The 24,988-nt window shown below is 39.5% G+C and overlaps 1 protein-coding gene across 1 annotated transcript in view; it reads left to right on the forward strand.

Annotated features, from left to right (window-relative positions):
- Window positions 1-24,988, forward strand: part of snd1 (staphylococcal nuclease and tudor domain containing 1) — a 148,679-nt gene that overhangs the window by 80,599 nt on the left and 43,092 nt on the right. Inside the window, exon 17 of the mRNA XM_026364381.1 lies at window positions 12,540-12,728. Within this exon, the coding sequence (XP_026220166.1) occupies window positions 12,540-12,728 (189 nt within the window). The remainder of the gene's footprint in view (window positions 1-12,539; window positions 12,729-24,988) is intronic.

Consider the following 24,988-nt stretch of genomic DNA (forward strand, 5'->3'; position numbering starts at 1 on the left):
TATATCCGTTATCACTAAAGCTCAGAAAAGCTGCAAGTTCATTCATGTTGTTTTATAGTAAATCGTGGTGCTAGCAAGACTGAGTGTCTGCATATTAATATGCATGTTTTGCCTAGATGGCTTTGCTGACTTAACTGTCTAGACACTCTTCTTCAAGGGCTGCCATTTTTTTTGTTTCATGTTTTCTATCACTGTTCAGCCATCCATTTTGGTGGCTCACCTGTGCACAGCAATAAATGACTGAAAATAGAAACACATTGGTTTGAATTATGTTTTGAGGAAACAGTTGAGCTTACTACTTATTCAATCAGTGGAAATATCATGTGACAGCAACCTGTCAGCGTATGGTTTCACTTCTTCAGATTTTCCCCATTGGGTATTGAGTCTGCAGTGTGATTATTGAGCTGGCCTTAGGATTGTAGCAGCCTGTAAACTGCATGATGCTGTGGAGTGGTGTCTGCTTTTGCCTGCGGTTGCATTATTGCAATTGAATTTGAAGAGTGTATGTGTCTGTGTGTGCCACTGCTTCATTTGAAGTAAGTGTTATCTGTCCATTTTGAAACCACAATTGTGCACACCTGGTGGTGTTAAAAGCTCACCTGCAGGAAATAGTGCATTCTAAGCCAAATGCATTAAGTACCAATCACGTGCTGAATGTTCTGTGCATGGTAGATACATTTTATCTGTGGTATATACACACATACATATGTACCTTTTAGTTATATTATATATACATTATATATACAGTGTATATATATATATATATATATATATATATATACATATACTGTAAGCTCCTGCATGCAACAGTCTTAATTACATTGGATTTGTTAGTTGTGTAGTTTTGAATCTGCGTTCAAATGTGTGAACAGATAAAAAAAAAAAAAAATCCAGCTTCCAGCCAGTTTTCCAGGTTATGCTGTGATAGATGAGCACATGTAACCATAGTGACAGCATATGCAAATGCTGGCAATGGCAGGCACCTTATAAAGTTTTTACCAGGTTTTTATACAACAAGATTGTAAATGCATCTATTACACTGTCATAAACTTTCACTGCCATTTTCAAACCTACATTGGAACCCTGGAGTTCTCTCTCAAATGATGCTTTACATAGAAAGTTGCCACCTGTATGTCAAAAAATGCAGATGGTAGACTGCTTGTGCTTGTTAGCCTGTTAACACATTAGCTGTCTTGAGTTCATATTTAAAATCAGTCATAGTTTAATTATGTCTTTAATGCCCTCTTGTTCACATGCTCTATAAAGAGACTCAACCTTGAAGTATTGTTTTGTACTTCTGGCTTGTATTACAATGTATTGAGCTGTGAATAAGCCATGGTCTTTTTGCACACATGGTTTCCAATCCTGCACAGGATGTTGACAAGAAAAGAGAACAACTAGGAATATGCTGAAGCTGTGACACAAGCCCTAGAGATGCTGTACAAAGGGAAAAAAAAAAAAAGATTAAAAACTGACATCTTTGACTGATTCATGACTGACTCATCACCCTGCTTATGCTAATTGGAGCCAGCTGTGGAAGGACTGAATTTAATGTTACATTTGTATTTTAATGTTGTATTTAATTTGCGATTTTAATTTTAAATTAAATTTAGTTTGTAGTGTTTTTTTTTTTATTTTTAATTTAAGTTACTCTCTTGGAGAAACTTTTGTTGCCTGTCATGCACCTACCTTCTCAGGATGTGCTGTTTCTATAGTCAGAGTATGTCTTCTCTACGATAGCACTGACTAGCAGCATCTGCATTTTCTCATTCCTATTGGGTAGAAAAGGGCGGTGAAATGGGAAATGGAAAAAATGCACCCAAACACTCTTTCATCATTTTGGAGCCTTTTTCCTCTTTTTCCTCCTTTTCCTCCTTCACTCCTGTACTTCTCTCTCTTGCTTTCAATCTCATTTCACAAATGTTAGCCCCATTTCTCTCCCTTGTCTCCTCATTATGGAGGTGTTTGGAGACCCAGTCTTGTTTTTTGTTTTTTTTTCATCACTGATTTTGTTTTTCTTTTCCCCAAACAGCTAGAGAAAAGCAGAGCAAAGGGATGAACAAAGTCACAAGTCACAGAGAAAAGCGGTAACAGACTGATGGCAAATATTAACAATAAGGGCTAGAAGCTATAAACTACTCTTTCCATAGGCGTTATTGTAACAAGTCAAATAAATGGAGCACAGGTCATCTTGTGGTACTTGTGCTGTTCTAAGTAGGCACAGCATTACTATTGTATATCATAACCACAACAGTGATTGAAGTTCAAGGAATCAATCCAGCAGCTGGCTAACTGCAATGTTTGGCAGGGCTTGATCCAATCAGCTCCCCTCTCCTGTCTCTTACATACATGACCATATACCACCCAACTCAATCCCCTGTTTAATTTGCTGATCATCAGTTGCCCTTATCTGAAACAACGTGCAGTGAGGCTGAATTGGATTGCCAAAGTTGAAGCATGATTATTAGGTCATTTGTCTGAAGAGATCATTATCTTGTGCATTGCTTACTGGGGTCAGCTCGCTACCTGCTGTTAGTTATTGTAAGATTCAGTTTAGCTGACTTTAATATGCTCTCTTGGTATCTCTCATAATTACCACAAAAGTGTCTTGACCAAAGTTTCCCCAAGACATATTCTTCTAGACTTCTGGATCAGTTCATTTATACAATGCATTAAAAAAAAAAAAAAAAAAAACAGTTGGGAAGCCATTCCTTTGTTATCTAGCTATCAGACTCTGGCAGCCTTCCGTTTGCTGTGTCTACTCTTTTCCGTACCACTAGTTTCTAGCAACATGGAGTACCTCTTCAGTAGCTCGTCTCCACCAATTTTCTCACACTCAAACTTCAACCTCTGCCTAACAACTCTCCAGCCATCCCAGGAACTAGCACTGCCTCTCATTTTGACAAGCACATAGAAATTGACAAAAACCCATGTTGAAAAATGCCTCTGTCTGCTCTTTTCCTTCCCTTTTTTCCTCTTCCTCATTCCCTCACTCTGTCAGCACAGGCAGAGTCTGCGAGGACAGAAATGGCTTTTTGAGTGACACAGGCTGGCTATGCCATTTTCCGTGTCAATTGGTGAAAGAGGATAGAAAAGGAGGTGGAGACAAATGATGATGGCCTGGCCATGATTGTGCCGCGCCCCTTCTAGCTTTCACTCGCCATCTTTTACCCTGAGGTCATTGAAGTCCAAATAACATTGCTGCAGCCCCAGTAGGTGTAGAATTATGTTCAGACTGCTTTGGTATGCTGTCAGTTGGAATATAAATTTATTTAATCTTGTTTTATTTGTTTATTGACATGTCGAATGCTTTTGTTTATGTGATACTAAAGTCTCTGAAGTGGGAATTTGAGTAGATATTGTAAGTCAGTAATGCATACTGGATGAAACCACATCTCAATACCTGTCTTTCCATGTCTGTGATTAATTTCTGGGTATGTGTTCAGTTACTCAACAATTTCCTTTAATTTGAAAGAAAAAAAAATCTAAATTAATTTAGTCCTGCACAGTTTCAGATCAGTCAAACAAAGCACACTCTTTATTAGGATGCTCCAAACTGTTCTGTCAGAGACGGCTACAGCTGTCTTTGCACTGATGGCCCATTAAAGAATCATGTAATTCCACTGTTCCTTTTATAGGTCTTTTGATGGAGCCTAACTGTAGTTTGATGCTAGCAGTCACATAAAATAAAAAATTTCTACATTTCCATTATGAAAAATCTATTTGCAAACATGCACTGAGTGGAGCACGAGTGATGAAAACGGCTGATTGATATTAATATAGAGTATCATTGTACAGAAGACTCCTGGCTAAGTCCAGACAGTAAGATTAGTTTTTCATGAGTGTTTCATTTTCTTTTATCAACAATATCGATGCTTGTTGACCATGTTCAAAAACAGTAGTAAAGACAAAGCGATCATCTGACTTGTTTACCAAACCCATATTCGTATAATTTTCTCAGGATGCTTCTTGTATGAATGTGTAGCAACCACTGTTGAGCACTTAGAAATTATTAAATCCATTACAAGGGAAAAAACCATTCCAGAAGATTATGTTGAGCCTTAGCATAGCAAATTACAGTAGAAAGTGACGCATGAAAACAGGCTGCCTATGGTATAGATACACAGCATGTACAGTAGTTCCTACACAATAGAGTGGCCTAAAGCTACTAGCTAGCTGGTTCTCCTAATGGAGTTTTCTTTTTTCTTTTTTTGCTGCTAGTGGTTTTCCTTATGCATGTATGTCTTAATATATATTAAATATATAATTAAATAGAAGGTAAAGTGATTACTAGCCAATTCAACCAATAATCACATTTAACTGATACTTTTAGGAAAATATATGCTATTTCATTTAACCAGTGTTTAACATGGTAGTAAAACCCCCTCCTCTTTCTCTGTATATTTGTTGGTGCTGTACTGCTTAGTGATTGTGAAATAATGGCCAGGTTTTATTGGTTATGTACTCAAAGGTGTATGTGTAAATGGATCTGCTGGAAAGCAACGCTGTCATTTTGAGAGGTAATGTGGCTTAATGCCCTCTCCAATCATTTTGACCACTCCTAAATGTGCTCAATGTGGCTTGACTGCTCTCACCAAGCTTTCATTGCTTCCGGCAGCAATTTGAAAATTTGGAGTCTTGCCTCTCATTGCTTTCCGATACCTTAGGGCCTCAAGAAGCTGGGTGTCTCAGCCCAGAACACAAAGTGGAAAATGCTTAAAAATCAAATTACAGTGTCCATTCCAATGAGTTCAGAGCTGCAATTATTTTTGAGATTTGCACACTTTCATTTTACTTTATATCTGTAGTAGCAAGGTTGTGTTTCAAAGTAATAACTTACACAGAGCCTTGTGACATTTGTTTTTAACAGCTATTCAATAACTTGCCAATCCAATTTGTGTTTTCCCACCTGCACCGTCACACCGTCCACTTAAGGGGAATTATATGATATTAGTAATATTACAAATGTAGCTCAATATTCATTGACCGGCATGCCATGTCACGCTTCTCTTAAAAATGAGATGGATTGTAGTTATTGCTGTTATTGATTTTAATAACCAGGCTGTTAAGACCTAATATAGAGTCTTGGTCTTGCTCACCTACCTCTTAGTCTGTGTAAGGGCTACATTTCTCTGATCTGGATAACAAAGGATATATAAACTAATTTAACTACAGGTTTAGCGTGATTAGGTTTGCTGACTCCTGCAGTTTTTCATTTCTAAACTCATACCTTCTCAAACAGAGTAGATTTTATGATGTGTACTTTGTCCTCCCATCAAACCCTCTTAACCATGGATGCACATACAAATAGGTCTGTATGTATAAATAGTGTGAATTTAACAGGAGATCACAGGCTTGGGAGGATCCATGTAGTGGACTGAAATGGCAGACCTTAGAGAGGTATTGTGTGTTTGTTAAAGGATCAAGCTCCTTCACAACACTATAGATTCATTAGGCTAGAGAGATTTTGACTGATGTTGAATCTTGTTTGTGTTGAATTTTCAGTATTACTGGCATATTCACCGTGTTTGGACCCTTATGACCTCCAATTGCTGCACGTACAGTAGCCCTTAGATATACAACTCAACTACTACTAGGGAATAACACAGGGAAAAACAGTAGTTTATATACATTTCTGCAGTAGCTTTTTTCAGTTTTCTCAACAACTCCCCTGTGATGCATGGTGCGAGTACGGTTTAATCTCTGTTTGAAAGGCAGGTGATGCCAGGATATAATAACAGATTCAAAAAGACTCTCAGGTAACGATGCCAGATCATTTTGTCTCCCACCTGCATTAACTGGAAGCATACTGAGCCTACTCTGCTTCTTAGTCTTGCTTCCTTAACCCACCTGACCAACTTCACTGTACCTGCATGTCAAAAAAGTGATGGCAGAGAAAACATCAATCATGTATTGATGAAAGAAAACTCATTGATGGACATTAGGCAGGTTTAATGGTGGGGATTATGTTGTTTGCTTGACCGTTAATTACCATTCAAGAAGCTGTTTGACTTTTCCCAACCCTGTCACTGACAGTGATGCATGGGACACCCTGAGTCACATTGATCACCCTGCGAGAAGCTCTTCACACAGGCAGAGGCAGAAACACACCTTTCTGTGTGCATGTGCAGTGTTGCATGTTTTATTCTGTGATGTTGTTTTGTTCAAATAGAAGCTTGGCTTGTAACGGCAAAGAAGATCTTTCTTGTCCACAGAACCTGGCAATCAAAATTGACCTGCTTCTCCAATTTAAAAGACCATTTGCTCCCTAGAGCTGAGGTAAAGCACTCAAATCTGGAACACTGGTGGACACTGTAGTTATTGGCTGTGAGACTGGTAAAATATTTGTTTTCCTTACTACAACTGCTGCTTCAACTGTAGAATGTGGGCATGTGGGGAAGTAGCGGTGAGGGTCCCAAAACAGTCCTTCTCCCATCATATTGTTTAGACAGCCAGATTGAGACACAGTTCAGCTCTGCAGTGAGCACTATGGACAGAAGTATCCTGCTGAGGTGAGACCTATCCTCACCTTATACCACACTGTAAAAGGAAAACTTGCTTCTTCTTTTAACATGAGCTCTGCTCTCCCTGATAATCTTTATGAAAACTGGTACAGACCAAAATTTTTTCCTCTTAATTTTCAGGATATTTGCCAACATTATGAATCTTAATAAACGCTTAATTTGAAATAATTCAAAGCATATTCTCATATTTACAGTCTCCCACTCTCAGGCATAACTACTTCAACAATGGACAAATAGCTGTCTGTTTTAACCCTGTGACCAATAGTTAATGAACCAGACTAGCTTGGAATTAGTTAGTGCCAGAGGTTTGTCTTATTGCATGTTCACCAAAGCAGCAACTGCAAATAATGCGTCACCCACAGGCTTTCTACTGGCTTAGGGTAACCAACAGCAAAGCTTCATGTGCTTCACTGCTCAGGGTGACACTTTTTGGCCTCAGTTTGGTTTTTAAATGTATGTTGTGTGGATAAGGTGGAAAAAAAGTCACTGCTAACCAAAAGTTAAAATGGCAGCAGAATATTATCTTCATCTTTTTAACATAATTGCGAGTAAGAGTTTTGTCTCGTACTTGTCCTCTATTCTTGTCTTTTTTGGTCACTCTGGCCATCAGTTTTCCAAGTCACCTATCTTCACTACTGGCTGCAGCTGTTCTACCCATGTGAAGAATTTTGTTTTTAATTACAGGCCCCATTAACAGGCTATTTACATCCCTGTCTGATCTGTGCCATTAAGAGATCAATAGTGCTTTGTTTAATTCATTCATTTATTCTTCTTTATCTCTCTCTGCCTCTTTTTAAAGGTGATCTATATTTATAGATTTCTCCTGGAAGTGATTGGCCTTTTCCTCTTCCAATTCGACCACAGTGACATGCTAACACATTTAGTAATTTTATACACAGCCGTCCCTGATATGAGGCAGTTAGAAAGGTACTAAACAGGTATAGCACTTAAGAAAGAGAGGTCTTTTGTTAGTCACATCTATTTATCAGTAAGATGTCAGGATACCTACACTTGAAAAGTGCCTATTACCATAATCAAATAGCTAATGTTTATTTTGAAGGATTTAGCGTGTGCCCCTGTTTCCCAGCCATACTGAGCTACTGTGTTCCATTAACAGCAGTTTATGGACCTTAGTAATGGCCCTGCACTGTTGATAATGGGCTGTGGGATGATTTTTAGAGGCAGACCTGCAGTTGTACTGCATGTTGCTTGATTGTGGCTTTCTTTTCCCTACTCAACCAAATGGCATTATTTTTGTCTCCTTCGTTAACAGCTTCAGGGTGTTAGAATATTTACTTTCAAGAGCTCGTCAATTTTCCTATCCTCCCCTTGTGTGAGCAAAGATGATCCAACATAGATATTAAGATGTGCGTCCTCCGTTTTTTTTTTTCCCCTGCTTAGTGTTGTGTCCACATTGTCGGTGTCCTTATAAATGACAGCAGTACTGAGCTGTTACTCCTCTCTTTGGCATGCCAACAATCACAAACCTGTCAGCATACACAAAGAATATCACACATGATTCTACATCTAAAATACATCCAGGCTCAACCTTTTGTTGACTCTTATCTACACTTATAAACATTACAGGTGTTAGTAAGTTCTCTTTCACATAGCTGTTATGGCTTTTAGAAGCTATTAGACACACCAATAGTTTAGTAATAGTTGCTGTCTGTTTATTTTGCTGCACATCTATCATCTTTGGCATTTTGATGAAGTTTACAATTTCTGGGATTAATAATCTTTGGGATGTGCTGGAGAAGATTTTGTGCAGTGGTCTGACTCGTGCAGTAAACAAAGCTAAAGGCGGTGCAATGAAATATTACAGTTTGTGACTTTTGTTTTTGGATGGGCAGTGTACTTCTGATTCAAATCAATTGACAAAAATGTGATTATACCAATAATTTATACATTTTTCTCAAAAGCCCAATAGTACAATTAAATCATTCAGGTGTCAAAATGAACACTAGTAATTTCTTTGATGAATAAAGCAGATTAGAGATTTTCTGTCTATCTCGTGCTTCATCCTAGGGCTTTAGGATCATTCAATTCTTAGAGGAGGTTGGATTTTTTTTTTTTTCCCCCCACACAAAGGAGTGAGCAGGCACACACACCACGCACTGCACACCTCCACATCACTCCTTCAATCTTCTCCAAGCCTTCATTTGATAAATTGATTATTCTGCTGGGCGAGTAAAGGGTTGGTGGTGGGAGTAACTTTTTGTTCTATTTTGTGTTTCTGACTTACTTTCTTTATGTTGGTCTTATTTCTTTTCTCTGAATCAGATTTATAAGAGAGATGAGCACAACATAGAATGACTGAAATGGAAAGAAAAACTCTGATATTGGCACTTTGTTACCTTGTCATATATGCTGTGTGTGCGCTGACATCCACATCTGGCACTTACACACACACACAACCCCAAATTCAGCAGTGTGACCAATGCCTAATCCCTTACCACTGAAACACATAGAAGTGTGTGCATACATGCACATACTAACACACCTACATAAATATTATCCCCTGCTTCTTTTGACTTGCTATCATAGATATTTTCACTTTGACTTTACTTGATACTGTGTCACACACAAACTTGAATAGAGCACAGTTAGGTGATGGAGCACAGTAGCCATAAAGGCAGCCGCCTCCTTTTTGCTTAATGAGAATGAATGAGGACATGCCAACATATCTCCACCTGCCAGTCTGTTTCCCTGGTGTTCACTGCTTACATCTGCACATTGCAGGGGCTTCTTTGACAAGCTTACACACACACACTCTCTTACAATTGCGCTCACTCATTCACTCTCTCACACACACACACACACACACACACACACACACACACACACACACACACACACACACGCACACCAGCTATCTGCACTACAAGCTTAACAAATGCTTTGTTGGCTGCTGTCAAAACCTCAGCCTTTAAACTTTTACGACTAGAACTGGTAATTTGACTCATACCAACTTAAATCTCTGTGGTGATAACTGTGATCTTGGTAATTGGAATATGCAGTAAAACAGATTTAAGTGGTGGCAGAGGTGCCGTCAGTGATGATTGATAGCACTGACAGATTAATCTTCTCTGTGCTTTGCATTTTATATATATTTAATGCCTGCTCCCTTTTCCCAATGAGAAAATAGATGGCATATAATGCACAGATAAGGCAACACGTGAATTAAGCTGTTGACCTATGTGTCAGGTTTGACCTCAAGGGGTCTTGCACTGTTTTCACGTGTAAGTGGGCACACCCCGTTACTCATTGACTTTTTTTCCCTCCGGGTTCTTAAAATATTGTTTTTGTTTGGATGTGTGATAAAAGGAAATCCCATTGCTTGCCATTTTTTTAAATTGCCAGCCCACTGTGTTTCATTTTCTTTTAGTGCAGGGCAGGGCTCTGACATGACGTGTCACCTACTGGAGACTTAGTTTTATCTTTTTTTTTTTCTCACCTGCAAACAGCTAAGTGAATTAAATCTGCTGCAGTTTTAAAACATGCCCTTGGGCCAGGTTTCACTTCAGTGGTACCAAATGGCTTTGTCTTTTCTGCTGGTGAATGGCTGCACATGTGTATGTGCTTGCACGCACATGCGCATGGCTCTGTGTGTATGCGTATTTTGCCTTTTTCTCTTTTCCATCCACTGTGTCAACACAATCCCAGCGTTTATGAGATTACCAGAGCCCATTTGTGTTCCGGCGGGAGCCATCTTGGCTCGGAGGAGGCCTCCACTGGGAACCATCTGGGCTCTACTCAAAGTAGTTTCCACTCCGCCTCCTCTGTCCTCTCCACATTGTGACCAAAGCTGCTTAGTTTAAAAGGAGGAGGAAATCAAACTCTGTGTGTGTGTGTGTTTTGAGTTGACACTTTATTTACACAAAGTAGAGAAGAGGAAGCAAATCATTATATAGGCTGGTCTGATAAAGAGCATAACACCATGTATGTGGGGGACTTTTTGCTCTCTCTCACCCAATGGTCCTCATAAAAGCATGATTGATCTGACGTGAACTGCTACGTGATTTCAGCATTTTGGTACATTCATCACTTTTATGTAGTTGTTACATGGGATGGAGAGTTATATTTTCCTCAAGGAAATGAGTATAGAAGAATAGGTTTAGAGACACAGTGTCTCTCTGACCCCAAGACTGCAGGAGAAATAATCAAATTGGACATTTTGAATGGGTAATTTTCCCTTATTGAACTATGATCCTATCTGCTGGCTCGATGACACTTTTCCTTGTTTGATTTTGTAGCATTGACTGTGATATTGTTTAAGTAATGAGTGGTTGTTAGACCTCACTTGCTAAGTAAAGGGTCGATTAGACCTAAAAGTGGAATCATGAGAAAGAAGCCACCTCATTCTACAAAGACAGCTAGAGTTGCCTTTGTTTTCTGTGATGATAATAATAAGCTGTTTTTGTTTTTTGGAGAGTATACTTTGAAGACTTTATTGTGCAGATTTTTCCATCTAATTTTATAACACATTGTGGAATGGATTCTAGGAGCTGGGCATTTTCTCTCTTCACAGAAGGCCAGTGGCCACAACTTTTGAGTTTATATTTTATCTCCAAATAGGAATTTTTCCCAGCTAGAAATGTTGATTTTAGTTTTTAGTGCTGTTTTATTTTTGTTTTACATGTGCTGCCTCAGTGGTAGCTCATAACAGTTGTGCTCGGTTGTGCTGGTTCTAGTCTTTTTCTAGCACTTGCCAACTTCCCTATTTGACATTTGGGTGCTTTGAGGACCAATGGTGCGCTAATAGCCTAGTTATATAACTGCTTGTGCACTTAGAGACAAAGAGAGACAACATGGAGTGCACATCAGAGATAACGGAGGAAAAGAAAAGGAGAAGCAGATTATATGGACATAGATTAGGTATTAGTGAACTTAGATTGTATCACAGTTAGGATTTAGAAGGGTAGACTAGTGTCCTTGCTACTCTTTTGGCTTTTTAGAAGCACTTAAAGACAATGACTATTAGTACAGTACTTGACAAATGGTATTAACCGATGGCGTGATCCAGAAGGTAGAGATATTTGCATGTCACTGGTATATGCACAGGTTGCTAGTTTTGTGCTTAATAATAAGACATTTACTTTAGCTGAAAACAAGGCAAAGCAGTTTACAAACTTAATTCCCTTCAGATTTCCCTTGTGGCTGCAGGGCTAAGCAGCCCAAGTCTTAATTGCTTGACTTGTCCCTATCTCTTCAGCACCTGCCCTCTCACTTTCTCGCTGACTTGGGCTTTAGGGGAAAAAAATCAATATATATATATATATATATATTTTTTTTTTCTCCCATTCTATCCACAGTCGTCCATCAGTCATGAAACAAAAGATAGGGAATAGATAATTAACCTGAATAAGCAGAATTTGGTCATGGTGCGTCATGGACACATCATGAGATTTTTCCTACTTTGTCAGCAGGGCTACCTATCAGTAAACAAGTTTGTTAACATAAAGGATTTTCAACTTGGGTTCAGTAACTGTAAATTATTTACATCCCAAAAAAGTACGTAGACAATATTTAGAGTTCAGAGTAGAGGTCGAGGTGCCTATGCAACACTTATTCAAAAAGCTTAAAGTGATGCAGGTATTAACTGTAATTCTATAGTTACGAGCGGTATAATTTCCAAACTGACACAGGAATTGCTTCTTAAAGTGCTGACAGTAGTGCTTAATTAAAAATGTCAAGGAAAATTTTGGCTCAGTGTGTACTAAGACAAGAGGCCCCTGCTGGGTTTTTGTTTGCCATGGTCACAAAGACCAGATACCACTGACTGGGAAATCCACAATGGAAGAATGAAATGGTGTGTGGGTGTGTGTCTGTAAGTGCCACCATCACCAATAGAGAGCTCACAGGCCTCCACTGATGTGTCTATTTAACAGTGGTGTCTCCTCACAGAGCCTCCTTCACTTCATCGTTGTGATAGAATCTCTAACTTAATCTTGGATACAGAACATTAAATGGATCCCTTTCCTTTCTCCCTTCCCCTCTATTCTTCTGTTCCAGGTGGAAGTTGAGGTGGAGAGCATGGACAAAGCAGGGAACTTCATTGGCTGGCTGCACATTGAGGGTGTGAATCTGTCAGTGGCTCTGGTAGAAAATGCTCTATCCAAGGTCCACTTTACAGCAGAGCGCAGCGCCTACTACAAAACCCTGGTCACAGCAGAGGAGGCATGCCGACAGAGGAAAGAAAAGGTAGGTCTTTACACCACGAGAACTGTACTGTGCATGTTATTAAACTGTCAAAGTGATGCCTACACCCCTAACATAAAACATGTCATGTAAAACAGTTCCTTTATTTTAAAGTTTAAAGTACACTAACATTCATTCAAAGAAGCCTTATATAGGTTGCATTAAATCTAGAGTTATTAATACTTGAGACACATTTGTGTTAGAGGAATTATCCAGGATAGTCCATGTTCTTCAGGCACTGCCACAGCAATGCTGTCTCTTCTCTGTCCCACATCAGTTTGTGTTTGTTAGCAGGTCACTTGTAGATGTAGGCGGTAGGAATGAAGATCTTTCTGAACTTAGAGAGAATGCAAAAGGCTGTTTGTACTAGTAAGACAGTACTACAGTAAACATTATTTTAGAGTGCATCCGCCAGTTACTTCTCTTGGCAACACTTGGCTCTTCTCTCCTCTCGTCTCTTGTAAACTTCTACACACTGCCATTGTTAAATTCAAAACCAATTGCTCTTACCAGCCCGACAGCCAATTAGGAAAGGTGGTGCCACGACCTTTGGCTTCCATTATTACAAAATGTGCTTTCTATCACATCAGTAAGTTTGTATCATTAAAAATATGAAGTTAGAGGAGGACAGCTCAGTATATCTAGCATGACACTCTATTCAGTGATGAGAAATATTGCCATCATCCAGGTGTTATGCAACATAAATTTGATTAAAAATGTTTTAATGGCATTTAGTCCGCACCCATAGTTAAAGCAGTACTGAAAAAGTGCTCCATCTAAGGTTGAGAATAGCCACATATTTTCTGTTATCGCTGAAGCCTCTTTCCTCAATGGGAATCCTTTGATGGATGGAGGCCTCTCTCACAGTGATCCTGATCTCGCCCTGCATTTTCATTATGGCTCCACGAGCCACCCCTGCCAGATGCATAAAGTGTGCAGCCAGCTGTCATACTTGTCCTCTTTCTCTCTATCTCTGTAACAATTTTTTTACCCTCTCTCACATTGTCCTTCTTGTGCTTTCTCTCTTTTCCACTCATCTCTGTCTGTTTGGGTTCTTCAGGAACTCAAATGCCCCTTTTCCACATATAAATGTGATGTATTGCTCGAGCCAGGAAGGGGCTATGCTTTTTTTGTTTCTCCTGAATGTATCATGTTTATAGTCGGTGTGCTTCTTCTCTACTTCTTACTCTTAGCCTCTCTCTTTTTCTGATACTCGCAATCTAGCTTAAAAATTATTTTTTAAACAAATAAGGGAGGAAGGTAGAGATCTTGAATGTTGTGCTGGCGCTGCTTTACCTGAATGTACCAAAAGTAAAATGTTGCCTGCAATGTGAGCTCACCGATCCTGCCATGTTAAATCCGACTGCAGCAAAAAGGCACATTGCCTACACCACTGATGACAATTTCACTACCGGTTTCCAACCCCCTTTGTAGCGTTGAGACAGATTGACTTTCACCACAAGGTTTTGACTTAAGCTAACCTGAGTGTGGACAGGGCCGTAAGGAAAGACGGCAGAATGGGGCCTGAGTCGAAGAGACAGACAGTGATTATGTTTGATGTTAGCTTGCCATAGGCACCGGTGCACAGATCAACCAGAGCCTGATTTGTTTGTGTGTGCACATGTAGTGGAGACTGTCTTGTGGATCACAGAGCAGTACATCATATGTGTTTGTGAATGCATATAATACAACTTGAAGGCACATGAGGTGGGACTTGGAGTTCTAATTAACCCTCAGAGACCATCTTGAGAAAAGCAATGTGCTTGGCTTTTTTCTCTCTTTCTCTTTTGAAGCTGTGGCAAGGCTTTGTCTGTGTAGGCTGGGGCTAGGTAGGGCACACTGCATCTCTTCCCATTTCCCTCCCTCTCTTCCTCATTGCCCTCTCTTTATTGTCCCTACGGCTGTGGATATGGAAGACATCAGTGTTACTGCTGTGTCAGGTGTGCCTGCAAGAAAACAAGGTTGTCGTAATGAAGTGGACACACACACTCATTAAAGAAAAGTTTGCGTTGGTGGTCCAGGAGGGACCTGAGACAACAAGGGGGGATTTAGGCTTGCTGCTGTAGCATCTCGAACCAAAACTGCTTATTTCGAGTGTGTTAAGTGAATGAATTTTTGCTACAATGAGACCAATGGGACTGGGTGATTGTTGATTGTGTTCAAAATAAAGCATTCCAAGGAGTTTGAAGAACAGCCTTTTCTGGACCTCAGCATATTTTAATCTTGCATATCAACATCTCCTGGGACAATATTTTGAAGAGCAAAAATCAAATTCTCCACATGTAGAAGCCTCAAGCTGTGGGCCTAAGCACATTCCTAATTCTTTTCTGCTCATTGCAGCTATTCTTACTGTATTATGTTCCAGTATTCCCACGCTACAATTGAGAGAAATAAATTTGACAAGATAGCAGTTTGGCTTAAAGTGGATTGAGAGCCAAATTTTTAAACTGTAGAGCTGTACCATTCACTTAAGTTCCACTAAAACTGAACAGATGTGGTTTGACATTGTTTGGTTTTGCCTCAAGGGGATTTACAGAAATCAGAAACAAGAATTAAACTACTCTTAAATGAAGAGCCAGTTTATACCTTAAGAAGCTCTTCTTTGCAAGTTAGAGCCTTTAGCCGTCCTCCAGTATTGCCAGTATTAAAATATACTGTATGTCTACTCGAATAAAAAAGCAATCTAATAACTGACAGAGGAAGGAAACTTGTAGTGATTAGTGTGGCCTAATTATCAGGAGCAGAATAAACAATCAGCCCTCAAGAATAACACTGTGCTTTCAGCATTTTTTTTTTGTAATTATCCAACCTTGAAGGAGATTGACGCAGTCTGATTGGTCTCTGTGTGGTACAGAGGAAGTGGATGAAGGGAGAGGAAATGGCAACCTTGATATTTCAAATGGTGGGACTCTCCTCTTTTCATCATTGCTTGCCCCCTTGCCTTCAATCCTGTTCAGCCTTCTTCACAGAGCGGTCTTTCTTTTTTAATCTCTTCAATGTTTCTTTCCCTCCTCCTCCCTTATTCTTGAACTAATCATCTTTGAATCTTTTCTTATTAACCAAATTAGTGTCTCCTCAAATGCCCTGTGCCATCACTTTGTTCCCCTTACCTAAGGTACAGTTTTATATCATGCGGGGTGTTTCTTTTCCAGGCCTGGCCTAGAGAGTGGTTACAGTGAGTCCAGTGCCTGCCCTTTTATGAAAAAGGAAAAAAAATAAAAAACAGGATCCAGTGCTGACATTCCATTTACTTCACCCGTCCATCATTGCCACTTGTCAAAGCACTTGAGGTAGCATCATTTTGACATTGAACTTGGTGATGTGTCCTTGGTGGCACCCGATTAAAGTACATAATCTTATTTCAGCTTTCCTGTTTTGGATGAATTTAGTTTGAATGTCACTGAACAGTATACATTAATACATAGTTGTTGTTTTGTTTTGTTTTTTTATTTAAAAGCAAATCCCAGCACTGATTTGTTGTGAGGCTGACTAGCGTTGTTAATTCAGTTGCTTTTGGCTCCTTCTCAACGGTTAAGTGGCTTGCCCCAGGAGCCAAACATCTTTAGCTCTAACCAGAAATCCTCACTCCAGCCCACTTGCTTTTTGTCTAATTTTTTACTGTTCTGAATGAGTGTACAAAAACATCTCCCTGTCCTCCCATCTGAGCTATGTATTCTCAGCAGTCAGCACATCACACACCTGGCTAAACAGGAACATGCTGTGGATGAACCAAGATAAATGGCCTTTTAGCAAAGCAAATAGCTTTGTGCGTCTGAATTACCTCTTGTGGACAGGTTTCAATCTCAAGGATTAGCTATAGTTAGCATTCTGTGCAGTCCCAATAATAGCATTTCTATAAACATCTTAATGATATTGTATGTGTTACCCAGAGCTATTCATAGTCGGTGAAGTTTAGGGAAATGCATGCTTTTTCAATCAAGGACTATTTTCTCTTATATATGTGGAATAGTGATTCTTTTGTAAATAGTCTACACAGAATTACATGCAGCTTGGTTTGATTTCCATGGATGACAGTCTCTTTTCTATTAATACCATGCTCAGTGGTTTCTTAAGCCCTGGAGCCATTGAAACGCTTTCATGGTTGCAATCTTTTTCTCTTACCCTTCCCATTTTTCTTGAAATCATAGTGAAATAACCTGTGGCAATCACCAGACAATATCATGGAAAAATGCCTGGGATTAATATTAAAGTAGCTCATCTATAAAGGCTTCAAGTGAAATGACAAAATAAATTTCACTCATTCTGTTGCTGAATCTACCCATTGTTTCTTCAATTTAGGCGTCTTTTTAGCCTTTTTCTTTTTGCTGCTCCTGCAAATTATCTCCTCTTAACTTCAGCTATTTTGGGGTTTAATCCCTGGCTGTCCCTATGCCATTTCATGGTGAACATGAAATCATTACTGTTATTACTTTTTTCTCACACAATTGCATTAGGCCTTGTGAAGAATTGAGCCTTAATTGCTTTCTGGGGCAAACAGGATAATTGCACCTGTCTTACTATTCCAGTCATCCCTCTTTTCTATCTCTCCCATCTGTTGCGTACTGTCATTGTTACCCTGCTATTTAACAAATGGTGGCTGCATGGTATTGAGACATGAACAACAGACATGGTTAGTCACAGAAAATGATATTCAACTAATGACCAGGCTAAATACCACCAATGTCCACTTCATGTTAGAGGAAACATGAAGATACCTGGATAAAAAAGAATTGCTTAGCTGTGTTCCAAAGGACTGAGGGGGAATATCTTTCTAAGGGTGAAGTGCTAAAGATCTAACCCTATCTTACCACTGTCAATGTTAAAATTCTCCAGCTGTAACCAAATCAAATTTTCGATAACATGGTCTGTGGGAAGATGAAACCAACTTTATTTGACAATGCGTCAGGCAGTGCCAGAGAGGTTTCTTTGACTATGAATTATACCTCTATACTTAATTTCTTAACAAGTGGATTTACATTTGCCTGTCTACTTATGTACAACACACTGTCCCCTGGAGGCTGCAATGGAATAATGAGATAATAGAAAAGAATTGCTTCATATGGTGTAGTGTATGTTTACTGCTTCAGTTATATTCTCAGGGTCATGAGCATTCACAGCTTGTTTGCATTTACTCAATTGCTTTTTGGAATGGGTTCAGAACAGTCTTTTACATGGCTTTGATTGGGCATTCTTTGGATAAAAATGAAAGGCACTTTGTCTGGTCATATGGTGCAAACTCCCTCATCTTAATTTAATATAACTGGGACTCTGCCAAGACTTGTTTTGAGGTTTGCTTTTACTTTTTTCTGTCAATGTTTTTACTCTCCTAAAGAACACATTGCGTGCATCCTTCAGTCCATGCATAATGCAGATGTTTAAAACTGCTGATTCAAGGTAACAAATGTCAACATCCAGTAGTTATTCACACATGTTGAACCAGTAAATGACAGGGTTGAATAATACATTGTCTAGATGCACTATATTACACTACTGTTTTGTTTTTACTTTAGAGTATAAAGTGTACATACAGTGTCAGTGTGTCAACTATGTACTTTTAAATATCAGACAAACAAATAGGAGAATGAAATGGCTGGATTTTTTTTAGGTCAGCTCAAAAATGGAGGATGAGAATAATCTTTCACTGGTGAATTATTATTATTTTTGCCTTTTACAGGGATAAGTACATCACCCACCTAACCCCACCACAGTACCTCACCTCACCCCAGGGCAATCCATTGATGCTAGTCTTTCGCCCACAGTGTTACATAGTGTAGCAATCACTCATCAAATAACAACTAAACTCCAAGGTCTCAGCTTTTCTTTTGTCCAGCATTGTCACTAGAGCACAATGTTGTAATTTTGAGTAGGTTAGCTCAGTTTGATGACTCATGGTGCAGCACGCATTAGATTACTGAGGTCTAATAAGTTTTTGTGTCCCGATTTTAATTTAATTTTAATTAAAATAAATGTTATGTGTATTTTTAGATATTTTCCACAGTATTACTACTGTTAATAAATATAACCATTAATACTAACTGGAATGGCATTAGAATCCAGTTCGCAATACAATACAATGGCTCTGCCACCGCAGCACTACACATATGCACATATGTCTAATCTAATTAATGTGCCTCAAGCACTTTTTTACTGATGCTTAACACAAAGTTAAGTTTTTTTTTTTAATCACTGTACCATATGATTTGGTACATCTTAATAATAATAACTGCGTGTTGAATTAAAATGAAATCATAAACTGAGCATTTCAAATTGGATGGAATCACAAGGAAAATATTGGTTGCTGAGACAGAAAGGAGACAGCAGAGTTTTTGTGATAACCAGAGAACCCTGTGCCATACTGGAAATTGTACACATGCATTAAAAGGATGTTGGGTCCCAGTGCCAGTATGTCCATACACAGACGAGATGAAGGTTGCACAGTTTTTTGGCAAGTGTGATCACAGTGAAGGAACATTATTTCCTGCAGGGTGGCCTCAATGGGACAGGCGACCCGTGTAAGACCTTGCGTCTCTAGAAAAGATGGAGGTGACTATATGCTCCCTTATATACAATAAATTGTGTGTCTCTGTTATGTCTTTCCGTTCCTTCATAAACAGTGTGTGCAGATAAGTGTGTGACTTCATACTGTTTCCTTTGTGTTTGTTTACTATGCCATAATATTTGTATGCCAGTTTGTGTGTGAGTTTACTCCTCTCTTCGTCTTTCTTCTCAGCATTGTGTACACAGAATGAACCACCTACCTCACAAAAGCAATGAGTTAACGGAGACTTTTTCATACAGTATGGCTAACAGATTACATAATACCATTCTCTGTGCACTGTGCACACATCTGTTCCACACAAACCTGACTGCAGAAAGAGGGAGGCACCACACATGGACACACCATACTCTCACTGTCTCTTTCTTGCTTACTCAAACACAGTTTGAGCATGTGCAGACAGTGCATACACATGCACACACTCTCCGGGGACACTCCCACCCCCCCACACCTCTTTATCCCTCCCCACTGTAGCAAGCTGGACCCTTAGTGCCCTGAGGCAGAGAGACAGAAAGACAGAGAGAGATCAGTGGACCCAGGGATGTGCATGTTATTTACACCCCAACCTCCAGTTCTTCTCCTCACTGTTTTCATCCCCCTTTTCACTCTGTTCCAATCTGCAAATTCAGCAGTCTGTCACCTCCACTTGCAGTCATGCAAACATTCTTTCCATCTTCACTGCTTCTCGACAGACAGGCTGTGCATTCAAACACATGGTGGTCACCTGCAAAATGACTCGTACAAACTCGTTTAGATGAGCAAGAACATATAAACTATGAAGACACACTCAATGAAGCGAGTCCATTGCAGCAGTCTCACGTTCTTCTGAATGTCTTCTGAATTAAACATATATACAAGTTGCAGCTTTACATAGGTTGACTTTGTCATCAGAAAATAGCAGGAAGCTACAAGGACAACAGAAACACATAAGCAGGAATTAAGCCTTTTTGTTTAGTGCAACATACACTTAGTGTAGTTGTCCTGCTCCAATGCAGCACTGTGCTTAAGATCGTTAATGTCCATGTATCATTGTTTTGTATCTCTTTCATCTTGCGTGTGTGTGTTCGTGTGTGTTTACCGTTTCTGTGCATGGTTATGTATGCGTTTGTCTGTTTGACCTTGGCCTTGTGCTTTCTCGTATCCAGTCATGCATAGGATTCTTGCAGGCTCTTAGCAGAAGTCCTCAGGGGCAGGTTTGTGGCTGCTTTTGGTTCATCAGTGCAGAAATAACTCAAGCCCCCCCCTTCAACCCATACACTTTTCACTTGGGATGGGGGGCTGAAAAGAAAGAAACACAATGTTAATTGACATTGTCGCAAATATTATTGAATTATCAGTGCCATGACTCACAATAGAAAAATACAAGCCTCCAGGTCTGCCTGCCTGCCTCTCTCCATCTCTATTATCTCTGATATCTTGTGGCATTACGCCCCCCCTTCCTCCTCCTTTGCCCCAATTTCTCCCCCATCTCTGTTGATAAAAGGAAGTGTGAAGGACATGCTCTGACTGGAGTTGGGGTTGTAGAGAACTTTTTTTTTACTCTGGTTTGTCCCTCCTGGGACCCTGTAAGGAGACACTTTTCCACTTGGTTTGCTGAGGACTTGTTGTGGCTGACTGCTTCCTACCTTAACTAGAATGACTGCATGAAATGCTGGCAGCGAGGCTTGAATTTTAATACTAGCATATTTGACCTCAGACTGCAGAGCTTTGATTAGTCTGTTGAAGCAAAGGTTATTACTGCAACAGCCCTTTATTTATGCAGTATTATGGGTGTTTACTTAAATATTGTCATAGGCTTGTCCATATTTATCTGAAACCACTTGCCACTAAAATTCCTTTTTTTTAAAACTTTTTTTAAGTCTACTTTTTATTTCTGTTTTCATTATTTAAAATATCATTGTGTAGTACTGTTAAATACTTGACAGTAACTTGAACAGGCTTGTATTATTGACATCAATGTAGCCTTGCAGCCATCTGAACAGATATCTCCAACATGATATATAGGCCTCGCCATTCATGTGACCGTCCATTATGGATAGAAGCAGTGACGACATTTCCCCTCCAGATAACCTACATTTATACGTGTTTGTAGTCATTGAACAGATGCTGTAAAAACATTAAGTCCACGCATTTTCGCTCTGCTTCAGGTGTCCTCTCTAATCGTTCTTGTTTAATCAGGTTGAAGAAAGAAAACAGTGTTGCCTATCTGCATTTGCACTAAAAATAAGACATGTTATAGTCATTTACACACACTTTGACATTTTTTAGGGCCTCTGCTTGGAGCTACACTTAACTCCATTTAATATGGGTCGGCAGTGAACTACCCCTCCCTTACTCTTTTCCTCCATGCTTCTCCGCTTTTCTCTGCTGTTTAATGAAATGCTAAATATTTGTTTCTTGAGGGCACCATTTAAATGCTTTCTCTGCTCGGTGGGATATTCAAACCTTGTCCCATTTAATAAGTTTTATTGGTTCCAAAGCATTAAGATAAGAACTTCATGACAATGACCTCTAAAATGGCTACGACATTTGCGTTTAACACCTCTGACCTTGCTAAATATGTATTATAATTATCGTTGTTGCTGCTGTTGTGGTTACTCCATTAAACTCAGGTTCTTCTGCTCTCATCTAGGTTGAGGCTGATCTGGCTGCACTACTTTTAGACAGGATGAGAAGTAGCTTATAGCTAGTTTGGATGCTAACGCCTCATCAGTTCTCTTTATTAGCTGCTCACAGACACAGAGTCCTCGATACATTGGCAGATTGATCTTGGATGAGCAGCCAATTCCACTCGTAAATGCATTTGCTTATTCCTTTACCTCTATTCACCTCATCATGACTCCCCCACTGCTTTCTCTCATTTTCCCCCTTCATCTCCTTTCACTCCCTCTTCCTCTCGTTCATTTGCCCTTGCCTCGATACCTATACAGTATCATCAGTATCATCTTTCTCTTTTCCCATCATCTTGTTTTTAATTCAACCTCTTTCTCTTGTGGCCCCCTTTTCTCCACATTCTTAATCGTAGCCAGAACTCAACATTGCTCTCCCCTCACCTCACATATTCTCTAATGCTTTCTCACTGTGAGGAGAATACAAAGTTCATTGATTCTTTGGTGCATTCTTCTACTGTCTTTCTAAATGTGTCTCGTCCTAGTGTTATTTCCAGCAAGAGCACCAAAAAGGAATTGGTCCCTGAAGTTTCTTTAAATCCTTGTGTATTTAAATGCATGTTCAATGGACAGATATTGTATATTATGAAAGATCTGGTCTTAACGGTTTTCTGTTTGTGCATCATGCTCCGTCAGCACAGGAATCATATGAGCCACATTTCATCCAATTGTAAATGGCTGTACCTGTCAGCTCAAGTTTTATTTCCTGTTTCAATGTCTTCAGTGGTCTCTCACAGTCATAAACTAAAAATTCAAAGGGATCGTCACACTGTCCGACAATATAAAATACGTTCTTGCCTTGTTGGATTGTCGTAAGCCATTCAACATGTTTGTTAGACCTTTAAAAAAGTGCTAGCCCTTGATAGAAAATTGATGGTTGTTTTTCCACTAACTGTCAACCTTGGAGTACAGTGACGTGTGGAAAAAACAAATAGTGGGAATCAGAAATAGATGTAGAATGTGAAGGACTGCTAAATTGCTTTAGGGACTGACAGAGAGGAGTGATCACTGTATTCTTATGGACAGCTAACTTAATCATCTGACACAGAATCATTTGTCGTTGCTTTCATATTTTGAATGTGGCAGTCACAGTTTGTTTACTTATATAATAATATTTGTTTTTGCATATCTAACAAATGTTAGGCACATGCAAACATTACAAGTATAATACATCCAGCTCACCAATATGAAATATTTCAATTAGATGTTTAAATATGATATATTTCAACAAATAATTGTTGAAAGCATGAGGCATTTTTTTGTAACGATCCAGGTTTGATCGAAGATCCAAGCTCCCTTGTAATTTAGGTCAGCCCACTTTAACTCAATGTCCTGGCTGGCTCCCCTGCAGAAAACACTCAAAATGTAGAGAATGAGACCACTCTGCTAGTTTTAGGAATGTGTTTTTGTGCATTTTAGTGAGTCTCTCTCTTCCTCTCTCCCATGCCTTGGGGAAAGATGGTTACATAAACAGGCTCTCGTCATTCCCGCATTTCTGATTCCCGCTGTTATACCAGTCTCTTTTCAACCCCCTGCTTTCTTTTTCTTGTTCTTTTCTTGTTTCAGTTCTTTTCTCCCATTTATAATGTTAATACATTCCCGTCCCTGCTTATTTCTTACACATACTGTGTGGGTCTCAGCAAAGCATTTTGCATAGTTTCAGTTACTTGGGCCGTGGCACTTGGATAAACAGTCTTTAAGACAATTGCCACTTGTCACAGTTGAGTCACTGTCACAAAACAATATAGAATGTTATCTGAATACCAATGTTTCTCATGTCTGAGGACTTGATGGGGTCAATTTAACTTTAAAAAAACTGAGAAGAACATTGTGAATAAACTCTCTACATCTTTAGGGCTACACCAGTCTGTCACGGCATTGGTATGCATTTGTGCTCTGCACATGCTGATAACAATGGCAGCTGACCTAGTCCCACCTACAAAGATGGTGATTAGCTCAGTTGTTTTTCAGACTGGGAGACCAGCTTTTCACAAGAGCAACACCAGACCTGTGAATCTTTACAAACTGTGGGATGTGGGAAGCAATTCAGTCTTCGGGAGGCCCCTTAGACCTTTCCCTTTCCTATCCTCTGCTCTCCCTGCTTTTTTCCTCTAGGTGTCCCTTCTTTCTTCACTTTCTGTTGCTGATCCATTTTAACCTTCTCTGCTCTTCTCTGTCTCTCACATGTCCTCAAACCTTACTAGCTCTATTTCCCTACCTCCATGACTCCGTACTTCTCATACCTCTTATTTTTGCTTCATTTTAAATGAAGAGAGCAGAGGGAATGGAAGAACAATCGAATGGAAGGCGTGATAAGCGGGGAAATCATCAGAAGTCCTCCACAAATAAATGAGATAGGGAGAAAGAACACCAGCCTGGAAAACCAGTTGTCATGGCAACTATGGCAACCTGGGACAGACTTGCCTGTTAATTAAAAAGTTGATTAATAGCCTTTTTATTGCATACTTATACATTGTAACATTGAGTAGTCTTATTTCTTAATCACTCTACTTTATACCCGCTCTTTCTGTCCTCTTTCTCCTCCAATCCTTGATCATTTAAGGTCGTCTATAATTTTCAGTGATCAGGACAATAATCCGCTTGAGTTGATAAGCATATCTTGCAGCGGAAGGATGAAAGGCAAAACAGAGGGCAGAAGGGGGGTGGGCTAAAGTGCTGTGCATTCATTGTTAATTTCAGCGCTCTCTTTTTATCCTGGATGTTGTTTAGAGATGTATGTGTTTTTGTTTTGAGAAAAATGGAACTTGACCCATTTGGCGTCAAGGTCATAAGAAAGGCTGCTGAGTGGTGGAATCAACAAGGAAATGTGAACGTTAAGGCTTAGAAAACCGCCTCGCAGGTCACATATACAAATGCAAAAATCAGTGCAATGGACCTGCAAACATCATAATCACATGAAATCAAAGGAACCCTCTAAGTAAGTGCTTGGGTATCAATCTTGCCTTGTAGTATCACCTAATCTTTTATCAAGGTTATCAGTATACACAGGAAGTGTTTGTCTTGGCTACAACTGCAGG

This window comes from Anabas testudineus, chromosome 23, assembly GCF_900324465.2.
Source record: "Anabas testudineus chromosome 23, fAnaTes1.2, whole genome shotgun sequence".
In the NCBI taxonomy this organism is placed as follows: Eukaryota; Metazoa; Chordata; class Actinopteri; order Anabantiformes; family Anabantidae; genus Anabas; species Anabas testudineus.